At 39.8% G+C, this 13291-nt stretch overlaps 1 protein-coding gene across 11 annotated transcripts in view; it reads right to left on the reverse strand.

The window, feature by feature from the left end:
* Nucleotides 1–901: 901 nt before the first annotated feature.
* The window catches only part of LOC137999357 (uncharacterized), a 194280-nt gene continuing 181890 nt past the window's right edge, over nucleotides 902–13291 (reverse strand). For 5 of the 11 annotated variants that reach the window (XM_068845514.1, XM_068845433.1, XM_068845749.1 and 2 more), the window contains one exon: nucleotides 902–7951. In XM_068845514.1, coding sequence (XP_068701615.1) covers nucleotides 3771–7951 — 4181 coding nt within the window. In that variant the 3' untranslated portion in view covers nucleotides 902–3770. Of the gene's footprint in view, nucleotides 7952–11198; nucleotides 11271–13291 lie in introns of all 11 variants that reach the window. The other 6 variants (XM_068845278.1, XM_068845192.1, XM_068845225.1 and 3 more) reach the window with 4 other exon arrangements.

Consider the following 13291-nt stretch of genomic DNA (forward strand, 5'->3'; position numbering starts at 1 on the left):
GTAATAGCTTCGCGACTATTCTAAGCATTTTAGCGTGACAAAGGTGTGGCAAACCCACAAGTACGAAACTAGTATGAACGGAGCTCAATTTAGGAGAGAAAATTATGAAAATTATCCTCAAACGCTGACCTTCCCCCTAAAACCACGAATTTGCTCTTTTCACGTTGTTGGTTTGCTGACGACGGCTAAGAAATAGACAAAAATTAAAAAAATTCACATGCAGAGCGTGCAAAGCTATAGATCATTTTCACGTGACGTCATCATTTTCTAAAATCCAAAACTAAAGAGCCACGAAAGTTTTTATCCTCATCAGGCATAAGAGGCGGTAAATTTGTATCCATTTGCAATTTTAAAGCTCAATAGCGTGCTTCGTTTGGAAACCAGAGCATTTTGAATTTCTGAGTTATAGCGGTGCGTGACACGAGGCGACGATCGAGTTTATTGAGAAATATATATTTATCTCATGGTTTTGAGCCTTTTTAGAATTTAAAGCATTAGGAAAAGTGCTTAAGTAAATTGCTGTCTGTTCAGTACAGACAATCACTCGCCTAGATAGCCAAAGTAAGTAACAGATGTTGACACTATTTTCCGGCCGCCATATTGGTGCACCACAGATGTGCACCAACATGGCGTTTTCATACTGGGCTCTGTAAATTTCTGCGAAACATTTCGACGAATATCTGAAGTTTGGGGAAACGCACGGACCTAAAACTTGGAGAAGTGTCTTCTTCATTTATCTTCTACAACATCACGAATTCTTGCCTTTTTCCACTGGATGGTTTTCGATTTATTTTTTTATTGCGTGACAGTGAAAACGATCTATTGCTTTTGCTCACTGAATATGCAAATTTGTGACGTTCTCGTTGCCGTCGCTGTTGTTGTTGCTAAAGCTCACTAATGATGTTGAATTGACCCTTTTATTTAACGGTTGTATAAGGTGTCGTATTCATGAGTGTGACATGACATGCATATGTGAAAAATGCAATAAGAAACTGTTTGTCAAGGCAGATATCAATTTGTATATTGCTTTCACAGTCGTTTGTGAGAGTCAGGTCATTGTAGTTAGGAAACTACAATACCACCAGAGGGCGAGCAAGAGAGGCTCTGCAGAAATCGTGTAAAAGTCTTTTAAGGACGTTCGCGCGAAAATTTTTTACCTACCAATAATATTTATACATTTACCCTTTTTACGCGGGAACTTCTAGGTTCCCTCCTCGGGTTTTGGCCTGCGGGGCCAATTACTCTAGGGATTTGCGCTGGCTATCAAATGTAAACTAACACCAATCAGGTCCTGTAAAACTTCTGCTTTCAAAATTTTATTTTAACATGCTTAATACAACTAAAGGGCCATGCATTTATCCCTTGTGTAACCTTAGTAAATACAAGTATATATATATACTTCCTAGCAAAATCTAATTGCCATGGAGAGTGGCTAATAATGATTGGCAATCGATTAACTAGAGAGATTCCGGCAACATCGCTTTTCCGGAAAACGGGAAACGTCAGGCACTGAAAACGTTGAAGAGTTTTGCCAGAAATCAAAGAAACTTGTTTGATTGTAGTTCATTTCTTTCTTGTTGTCATATGATATCCAGTAACTCAGTTCTCCTGAGAGGACGACCTGTGAAAATGAGATAATTATCATTCTTTCATGACAAGTAGTATCCTGCCGTGTACCGTTTGCCGTTCACATAAATCTCGAGCTCCCCGCTGCTTTCGCCTTACACACAGGCCTACATTGGCAGACATAAAAAGACAGTTAGCATTGCGTTTACGTGAAACGGGAAACGGCAGCTAGGCTGCTGTTTTTTTTTTTCTTCAATGAAAGCTAGAAAATTTTCTTGTCCGATCCTTAGTAGTCTTTCTCTATTGAGAAGTTGCTCGATATCTGCAGATAAGAGGCAAGAAATGAGATTAAACGAAACAAGATTCTTGATTTTTTTGTTAATCTCTAGTTTTAGCCTGATGTTTGCCGTAAATGCGATGCTAATGACCCGTCATCAATCTTACGAAGATCTCACTAAAAAAGGTAACAAGGTTCGCGACTATTCGCAGTTTGAAGATACTGCCTGTGATTATATGCTAGTGAAAATCAGCCCTTGGTGATCAGTTATCCTGCACCACTTTTTCAGAAAAACCTGTAACTCAACACGCAGGGTTTTCCTGCACTACGCGCTAGTACTGGCTGTATGTAAAGCACGGGTCATTTGATTTTCTGCGTGTGCTTTGACTAACTTGGTTATGGTTGTACCCCAAACTCGGCTGAAAACAGCGCCACTTATTAAACATCTAAAATAGTTTGTAACAGTTTCATCCAACGTTTCAATTTTTCTACGGTCTGAAAAGGTATTTGAACATAGTTTCAGTCTCAGCCTGAAGTATCTATTCTCCCAAGCAATAGCTTGACTTGTAAGCGGGAAGTCCGAGATGTGTCTCTTTGTTTACGAATACTTGGAAATGAGATAGCAAATACAACAAAACCATCCGCATACCGGGAATAGTATTAAAATAACTTCTTATTCATAATACTATAAATCTAACACATTCTACAAAACCTACCCATTTTCTACAATTCTTTTTCTTAGGCGGTGATAACTCTTTCTTCTATATGAACTTACTTAAATGCAAAAATTACGAAATTCTGAAAACTGATACTCAAAAATGTAACTGAACTTGTTTTGGAATGGTTTTGAATGCAATGACCTGCAGGAGGATTCAGCAAGAGAGGCAAGAGTTAGATTCGCATGAAATCACGTGACATGCACGTGGCTGTCCGGAATGAAAGCCAATCGCATTCTCGGTGAGACCAATTCAATGCATCAAACACGTACTTAACATGCGCAAAATCGTAAGTGATAAAATTCAAACCGTCATTTACGACCATGAAACAATTCTTAAGATTGCTAACACTCCCTTTGTGGAGAAAGGTCGGACAGCAACGAGATCAAAAATTCCAGCTGAATTTTGCTGGTTGCGACGTTTTTGGGGTTCCCATCAACTCGTGCCTCCCCTTTCTTGACCAGAAGGATGGAAAATCCTAGCAGATCAATGATCATTTTATTTTTTGCGTAATTATAATTATTAGAGACCTTTCTTTTTTACTTCATAAAGCTGCCCTTGTTTTGTTTGTTTGATTGCCACTGAAACATCGGGTTAACGTGCCAATTCTTACTTTTTTCAGTGCAATTATAGTTATCATGCAATTTTAATCCCGACTACGGGTGATGTCACAGAGTTCAAGTCCACGGGTGATGACGAATATAGTTGTTTGTCTTTGGCATTTAGTGACTGTAAAGTTCTGTTCATGACTTAATTTCCCATTGACAAACTGTTTGCCTTTAATATTTTGTTCTCCACAAGCAGGTGACTCCATTGCACGAGGAAGCACAAAATTTCAATCTTTTGAGGAATCTTTTGAAATTCAATTCATCTGAAGACAGTAGTGGAAAACCTTACTCCTACAAAAATGTTTGACTTTGCAATTTCATTTAGCCGACGGAAAAGGAAAGAAAAAATGATTGTCGCCTTGCATCAGACACAATACGAACTGAGGATTGCAAGAAATAAACTTAGGAACTCCAGTGTGGTGTAAATCGCTGAAAACAAAAATACCAAATATGTGAAAACTGACATGTAAAAATAAAGATGATTGACTGGCAAAAATGACGAAAATTGCAATGCGCCGTGACTTTGGAGACTCGTGGAAAAGTCGTGAAGAAATGTTATTTCATAAATGGAGGACTCTCATTTACTTCAGAAGTGGTAACTGTTCAATCATATTTGTCAACTTTATCATCATCATCGTCATCACCATCATCATCATCATTATCATCATCATCATCATCATCATCATCATCATCATAAACATAGTACATATCCTCTTTCCACTGTGATAAGCTTAAATCCTCATCACGAGAGGTTTCAGGTGAAATCTCAGATTTTGATATCAATTCCCGTACAGTTTGTCCACTTATCTCGGATAAACTCACTGTGTCTTCCATTGGTTTCGAAAGGGGCTCTTCTTCCAATCTGCAGAGTTCAATGACGCAAATTCGACTTGAGGATAACAAACACACTGCTTTGTCCTCCTTGGGCGACACAAGCAGACTCACGATGCTTTCCTGGTCTTGTGTTATCTTTGCAAATGCGACAGCTTTTGTTCTCGTCAGATCCCACAAAAACACCAACCCATTAATGTCGTAAGTTATGAGATAACGATTTACTTTCAAAAACTTGCAAAACACAATTCTTGCCAGATGACCGCGAAGAATTCCTTTGGCTAGAAAAGTTTTTGCATGATCCCGAAGACTGAAGAGAACAACAATGTTCTCAATACTGCAAGCAAGCAAATTATTCTCCACCGAAAGGGTGCACTGACTGAAATTAAATATGCTGTACGAAGAACTGACTCTGGCGCTTTCCAGTAAACAGCAAGGGCCGTTGCCGTACTTCCAAATCTCAACTTTATTGTCACCGCATAAGATTAACCTTGCTTTGTCGGACGAAAGGCAACAGCATTCAACCATTGGTGGACATAACACAGGAAATTTGAATGAGACAAGCTCACCTTTCTCAACATCCCACTCGTGGAAATGTGGATCGCTCACTCGAGCTCCATCCTGGACACAAAAAAGGAGCAACTTAGAGTCAGCTGAAAATGTAAGTGTAGCCGTGAACGAAGATTGTTGTTCGTAGACCGTAAAAACCTCTGTCTTGCGAAATACCATCTGAGAACGAATCAATTCTATGTTATTCCCTCTGTGAATCGCAATTAACTTTCCGTCAGGAGACAGCACAAAATTATCAAGCATCTGTTTACGGTAATCATCCAGTAAACACCGCAATAAAAATGATATGGTTTCGTGAGTAAAAGGCAAAATGCTCATAAGCGAGTGGTAATGTGGAGAACAAAGCGACAAAGGTTCACTTGGATGGACTTTGAGGACAAACTTCGCTGCCAAAAATGCCAAAGGACTCAAAAGGTCGGTCAAAATAATTTCTTTTCTTTCGCCTACTGTACTTTGAAACAAATAACAAAATTGACTTTCATCAGTGGCGGAAAAAAGGGTTTTTCCCGAAATGCCTTTCAAAATTGTACCTGTTTGGAGACATAAAGCGTGTAGTGACCCTGATGAAGTGCTATATATAAAATAGCCGTCATCATTCGTAAACGTAAAGTAAACAAATCGGTCACCAAGTTCTCTCCGGATAAAGTTAGCATCAAGAAAATGCGGTTCTTTATTTCCTTTGGATAAAGAGTACACGTATAAAAGGTTGGGTTCGTTAGGGTAGCTCACGAGGAGCCATTTCTTGCGTGGTGAAACGCAAATAAAACTCACGCAAAACTCTTTTTCCCCAAAAAGATGAAAGTTCTTTCGAGAGAACGCCAAAACCATCCTCGCTAGCCATGCCACCTTTCGCCTAATATCCCACTGCTCCTCTAGGTGTTTTATCTTGCGCAGGTCCTTCGGGAGCCTCTTAGAAAGGGTACCAGCGTGAACAGCACATGCCACAGCTATGTTACTGATTGAGGAGGCTTTAGTGATGATGCCGTCAAGTCCCTTCCCCGGTTTCCCATGAATAACGTGCCAAAAATAAGTGAATTCGTTTAACGGAACACTGAGCGAAAAGACATCGTACAACAAAGGTCTTCCAGTGTTTATATTCCAAATCTGGAAATCAAATATATAAAGATAAAGTTCAACAATCACTCGACGAACTGCTGTCAAGGATAAATCATGAATTGACCGTAGTAATTCTTCTAGTTTTTTACAAAAAGGCTTACCGTGATGACAGGGGACTAACCGTTCAAGAAAAAGCTCCACAGTCTGATTGAACTCTTGTGCGTGACGGTATTCTAGCAATAGTTCATGAAAAATACGAGAAATAAGTGAGAACAGAGCAATGTATGGAGAGTGGGTCATTTCACCTCGATCAAGGTCAATTTCCAGCGAGGCCCAAAGAGCCAATAGTTTTACTACACACTCACAAGGCACCAAGAAAGTGTCAATCGTTTTAACGACAATGTACTGATCATCAAGAGTGTGAGTGCTCCACTCATACATGACTTCATTTCCAGAGAACTGCGAAAAGTCTTCGACACTTTTACGCTCAACCGAAAACCATTTGTCCAGTCTACCGAAAAACACCCACTTACCGTCAGGAGAGAACTCCAAATGCTTGATTTCTTCAATTGTCTTTTGGCTAACCTCAAAAGGACCACTCATTATCGTTAAACGAGATGCATCAACAAACGCAATGGAGCGACCGTTCGAGACAGCTACCGTTCTTTGATCAAGAGCTGTCGCAAAAACGTTGAAGTCTAAAAGGCAATCAGTGCTTTCCACGTCAAAAGTACTCCACTCCAACTTCGGACCCGACAGGTTGGGAATTACATCGGTTTCTTGTAAGATTTTTGATCCAATTGGAAGACAGAACATTAAAAGATGAGGGCATTCCAAAAGAACATGAGCATTGCTGGATATCTCATGGAGAATATTCTTCTTGCCTAAATCCTTGAATGTGGAACAGCATGAAGCATCCCTCAAATCTTCTAGCAGGTGGTAGATACCAATTTTCCCACTTTCGATTCTTTTCTCCAAGAAATGGAAATTCGTCAAACACCTAAAAACAATTCCTACTGATTCCTGGTTACCATGCTTACACAAAAATCGAATGGCAAAGCGAAAAGCGTAGTCCTGCAAATTCTCATTTATGCATGATAATGCTGGTGAAGGTTCGGTGACTATACCAGAGAGTATTTCCTCAAAAATTCTTGCTAGGTACTCTTCTGCCTTTTTCTTGTCTATCAACAGGTCAGAACAATCGTAGTCTCTCTTCCTTGGATTTTTCTTTAACCAAGTTGGAATCCGTTTGTGTAGAAATGTGACTGTATCATTAGCAGTTTGATTCAAAGCAAATTGCATAACGGCATCAATTACTTCCTGCTTATCAAGACTTGATGCTTCCTGTTGCAGAACAAAGGGAATAAACGAGACAGGAAGTGGAGATGGAGCAGCTAAGACACAACCAATCAACTTCTCGTAGAGATCTTTACCTACTCTACTAAACACTCGTTCAAAATTTTCCTCAAAGAAATTTTCACAGTCGTCGACAAGAAGGTCACTTAGCGTGTAATCCATCTTCTCTGTTTTTGCGAGATCGTTGAGTTTCTTCCTGAGGCAAAATGCATGCAAGAACAATCCATTGCAAGACTTTGAGATCTCTTCCACGGTGAATCGGAGAAGCGAAAAATCGACACCGTTCTCAAAAAATCGCCGTATATCTCCCTCATGTTGCTGATAAATATCATTCTGTTTTCTATCGCCTGCACAAATCCTAACACAGCTAACACAGTGTTTGTACTCCTCCAATCTTCTTCGCATTTTGCCTTCAGGCCGACTGGTGATAAAGAACATAAGCCATTGTGGAAGACGCAGGAAACGTTTAGTTATAAGGCAAAGGAAATTTTTCCTGGACTCGTACTCTGTTTCATCTAGGGCGTCAATAATAACTAATTTACGTTCTTCTGAATGCGTGCACTTAGCTAGTGGTTCTTCTAAAAGTTTTGTAAAAAGTTCCTGAACTCCTAATTTATCATTGTGTAACATCGTGATTACATTATCTATCCCACCCACTGTATTATTGTAGTGATTATTACATTTACAGAGTTGACTCGCCACAGTTCCAAGGAGACACCTGGGATCATTTCTTGTGTCATCGTTATAATGACAAAAGTAGGCAGCACCTAAATGTCCAGCTTTCCTCATGCGCTGCGCCAGGGCTCCAGCAATCACACTCTTGCCGACTCCTGCATCACCCAGGAGAACATAAGCTCTGGACTCACCAGGATCACTGAACCACTTGTTGAAATCATCAAACAGCCAATTTCTTGTGTCTGGATCGTGACGCTCGGCAAAGAATCTGATGTCTGATTCACAATCTGCGATCTCTGAAACAAACAACGACGGAAAAAATGGTGGGACCGAAGATCTGTTCGCTGTGAAAATAATCGGTTACATCTTTAGTAGGGCAGTTCCATTTTAAAATGATCCGAGTAAAATGAACAAGAATTAGGGATGCCAGGTCCTTGCATTAGCAAACGTAATGCTACAAGGAACTATATAAAGAAAACAAATCTATGCAATGAGAAAGGCACACCTAGTCCAGGGCTCGAAATTGCGACCAATACAGTCGCATTTGCGACTAAATTTTTCCCTTTGCGACTAAAATATCTGGAGAAGTCGCCAATTTGCGACTTGTTGTCACCTTCGCTCTTTCGAAACAAAAGGGTTAGGGACCGTTCATTTTTTATGAGAAAGGGGGGGGGCCACTAAAAAAAAATTGGATTAAAAATAGGATAAGAGATTTTACAAATTGAGGAAAAAATTGACCTCTTTTATTTATAACAAATATACTAAAACATTTCCAGGATATTCCAGAAAAGTTCTCAACAGCTTTTTATATATTTTATAATAACAGTGAACGTACCATAATAACAGTCTTGAATAGTAACAACTTTCTTTTCATTCATAAAAATGTTGTTGTCAAGCGCATATTAAACAAAGACCAATAATTTGAGTCCTGTAATTGGAACTGACCTCGTTACCAAGGCTTTTTCTGAGAAATTTAATGGGAGGGGCATGAAACTACTACAAGGTGTCCAATGCATCATTTTCGACGTTCTCTTTGATCTCGTCGTCGCTATCTTCCTCTTCTTCTTCCTCCTGTTCTTCTTCGTTGTCTTCCCCTTCTTCCTCTTGTTCGTCGTTTTCTTCTTCATCTTTGTTCGTGTTTCCGACGTTTGAGCTATAATCTTCAGGATGCAGGAAACAATACATCCTGTTTCTTACTTCTGGCTTAAGGTTGGTAATCAGCCTGCTTACTACCGCGTTGCTGAAGTAGTTTGATTGCAGTAGGTGAGCGATGAATGCTGCATCCCGTGTTAGCAACACTGCTGCTACATCTTCAACGTTTATGCATGCTTCCGGGATTGTCAGGGAGGGAGGATAAAGAGGACAACTGGGAAGCTCTTTTGCAAGGGGATTTGCAACGCAGACATGATACACGTTTTCAAACCGTTTGCGTTTTCTGCTCCTGTGAGGCCCTTGAATATCTGGTCGAAGGTCTCCTTCTTTTTTCGAGGTTTTCTAATTCCCCTGAAACATTTAGCAGCTTTGCTTCAATCCTAGCGATGTGCTCCACATTGAAGTCATGGAGGAATTTCTTGTCATGCTTCAGGGTAATGCCATTCGCCTGGAAGAGCATGGAGTCATGATCACTGAGAATTTTTAACAGCCCTTTCAGTTTCTCAACAGCTTCTTTGTGTTCTTTTATAACGTAGTTCAGTCTCCGTCCATCACTTGGTCTTAACTGGTACTCTGGTTGTAGCAGTTCTCCTAACCTCTCCGAGCAACCATCTGCCCTTTGAAAAGCGGCCTCCTCTGACATCAAAAGATCAAACTGCCTGGATCGTTCAGCAGTGAATCGCTTTTTAAAGGACTCGTCGCTTTCACCATCCTTTCGCATCTTGGTGTGAGATTTGGAGACAAATTCATTGTACAACCAAAGTTTGTGGTTGACTATCTCCAGCATCTTGAGGTCATGGAGTTCAAAAAAAAGAAGAGACTGGAGGAAAGGGCAAGGGAAAGTAGGGAGGCATAGGAAAAAAGTCCTATGAAGATTATCATTGGGTTAATTTGTGTGAAGATGCCACCAAGCTAAAAAAGCTCCGTGTTCCAGAATTGAACAAATACTTAAAACATCATGGGCTATTAAAACAGCATCAGAAGAGCAACAAGAATGACAAAGTGAAGACAATTATGGGACACTTCTTGCGAATGAATACTCTCAGAACTGGACAAGCCGAAGTGGGAGGCAGGAATGAATCAGGTCAACTAAACAGCAGTCATGAAAGCAGTGAGGGAGAGGAAACTGATGATGACTACAAGAGTGATGCCCCTGACTCTGAAGACGACTCAAATGATGTCGTTCTTGCTTTTATCGCCTCAGATGAGGAATACGCAGACGAGCGGCCAGCTACAACACGCTCAGGACGAGCTGTAACAAGAAGAGCAGAAATTGACTTTTCATTCTTTTGAGTGATTTGTTAAAAGCAGCTTTCTAGCTTTCAGGTTTCTTTCAATAAATTGTGTGAAAGTAACAAAACAAAATTTTAATGCTGCAGTAACTATTAACACCATATGTATTTTTTATTCAAGGGTGGGGGGGGGGGGGCCTTCCCAAAAATTACTATGATGATGGGGGGGGGGGGGGGGGGCGGGGAAAAAAAAAGGAAATTGGGGGGGGGGGGTCATTTAATTTTCAAATTACACTCCTCCAAATTCCACCAGCCCCCCCTACCCCATAAAAAATGAACGGTCCCTTAGAGGTTGCCACTTCGCCGCTACTTTTGCTAAAATAAATTAATAAATGCAAAATTATTTTGTTTCTCGCCGTGAATTTTCTCTGAAGATAGCGCGACGTTATGTGCACAGCTGCATTCCTTCGATCATTCGCCATATTCAGCGGTTTCTTTACACACAAGTATTGCCGGCTCATATTTTTGCTAAACCGCTTACAACACAATGTAGCGCGGCCATTTTGCGACTAAAATTTGCGAAATTGCGACTAAATTTTCGTATCTTATCGCAAAATGCGACCGGATTTTTTCGTTAATTTCGAGCCCTGCTAGTGCCATTTTCTTTTTCATTTGACTAAATTAGCCAACATTTTCAGAGACCTCCTCGATTCTATATTTTTTTTACTGGTGGAAGTAACGTTTCATAAATTAATAGCAATGAGGATAAGACCAGACGTAATAGCGTACTCAAGATTACAGTTTTCTGTTCCGAACACGCGCTTGCGCAACCCAAAACTTATACTTGTATTGTACTTATGTTATTACTCTAATTAATAAGTGCTCTCGTCTCATAAATATGAGGCTGAGGCACATAGGACAGGTTTCTAAACTTGATCTTACTTTTCAACACAAGATACAACTTCTTCAGAACACAATTGTAACAACAGGCCAACTATCCGCTCCCAAAAATCTACCTCTATCTCAATAAGTCTTCATGGAATTCCTCCACTCTTTACATACTTTTTAACCTTACTGGGGGTATAACACATTCATCTTAAGCAAGTTCCAGACACCTACTTTCAGTGATTTTCATCACTGAATAAACTACCATACTCACGATGACTGTGCGTGCTGCTTCTGCCAGCTGTTGGCACAACATTAGCACAACTTGCTTCTGGTTGTACAGTATCTATTGTAAACAAAAACAAGTACAACAATTTTACTAATACTATTAATTACAAAGAAAAATATACTAACATCCAGAAATTAATTAAAAAGCGAAAGCCTTTACAGAAGTAAAACATTGACTGACAAAAAAAATCAAGATACATGTAAATATGGAATTTGATTAGCTAAAAGGTAAAAACTTATTGGGCTACTAGATACGTATTCGAAAAAAACTAACAACCAAGTGCTAAAAATTACAGACATCACACAACAAAAAGCAAAGCGAGCCACTAGTTCAGTGTAAAACAGTGGAAATGTTAAAGAGGAGAAATCACTGGTTTTATATTGAGATTAGTTTTTATAATTGTTTACCACAGAAACCTGGTGAATTCCAAACTTTAACACCAAAAATATGTTCTAGTGAATAGTTCAAAAGTTGTTCAGTTGGGTTCTCAAAAGATAGCAGCTGCTCTTTTAACATAGTCTTGTAAAATGATTACATTTACTAATCAGAGGTTGGAAGAGTGTGTCAAAGATGGATCTGCAACCTTTGGCGCTGTTACACAGTACAATATTCCTAGCAACTTTCCTTGCAATTTTGTTTCGAGGAAAGTTCTAACACTGCAAAACACATTACTTGACGGGTGTTACACTGAGTAACGTTTCTTGCAACTTGTCTCGTTTTCGATGATCACATGAATTTCTTTTGCTGGTGCTGCAAACCGTTGTGACACAAGTTGCAGGACAGATACTACGCTGCGCAAAGCTTGAAAATGTCTTTGCAACGTTACAAGAGCCGTTGCGGAAAGTAGAACTCAGTTTTACTTTCTGCATCGTTTTTACCCCGTTGCAAGGTATGTTACATTGCGCAATGTTTCGTGCAACTTGTTTCGCAATGGCTTTACAAGACAAGTTGTACGAAAAATTGCACAGTTTAACAGCGCCTTTAAGCAGTAACACTTTTTATGGACAAGGGGAGAGGAATGAACAAAAAATATCAAAAACGTTATGTAAATGATTATTTTTGGAGAACACTTAATGGGCATAAATTGTTACAACACACATACACAAGATGCAAATGTGAAGAACAAGTTTTGATTCTCACACAAAGTATGCCTCTGACGTAGGACACTCGCATAAACCTTCAAGAAATGCAACAAGGTACGAGCATTAACTGGTCAGTGCTTCCACAAAATAAAAACCACAGGCGCCTCAAGCTCAGTGGGAGGGAAAGCCTGGCCTGGCCTTGGTGCAAGAGGTCTTGAGTTCGATCCCCGGATCTCATGTCCTTGTTTCGACTTCTTTGATGACTTGATGACTTTAATAATTACTCCTTGCCAGGCTTTTCAGTAACTATTTACAATATGAATACTAATACTAATATCAGTCCAAAAACAATAAAATATACTAATATCTACATATCTACGAATTAACGCCTAATCATCAACAAATTGTCTCTTTCATTAAGCATGCTGGTTTTCAGAGAACACTTGAAGGCCTTGACTGAGGTGGAAGATTGTAAACCTTCGTCAAAGGAGTTCCATAGAGAAACTGCTCTATAGGCAAATGTGCGTTGACCACTAAAGGTCCTGTATAAAGGGATATGAAGCTTAGCTCAGTGTAGCCTAAGCTTAGCTCAGTGTAGCCTAAGTAGCTTTAAATACCCTTAAAACGGAGCACTCATGGAAAGAGGGGGGTAAACTGGGGGCACCGTCGCCTTGTACATTAAAAGATAAAATATGTCAGTCTAAGAAAAAAGCGTTGCCAGGCGCTCCACAGGCTGTACGTTTCACTGAAAAAAACAATCTGCAATAAACTGTTCTCAGTCAGTTAGGTGTGATGTTTAAGCAATAGAGGACGTTTTCCGTGTTTATATTGCGTCATCTAAACGCTTGGGGGAGTTGGGATAATTCGAGACATTTATGCAAACCCGAGACGCAGTCAAGGAATTGCACAACTGTCGAGAATTCTCCCAACTCCCCCGGGTGTTTAGATGACGCAATGTAAACACGGAAAACGTCCTGTATTGCTTTTGTAAAATAT

This window comes from Montipora foliosa, chromosome 1, assembly GCF_036669935.1.
Source record: "Montipora foliosa isolate CH-2021 chromosome 1, ASM3666993v2, whole genome shotgun sequence".
Lineage (NCBI taxonomy): Eukaryota > Metazoa > Cnidaria > Anthozoa > Scleractinia > Acroporidae > Montipora > Montipora foliosa.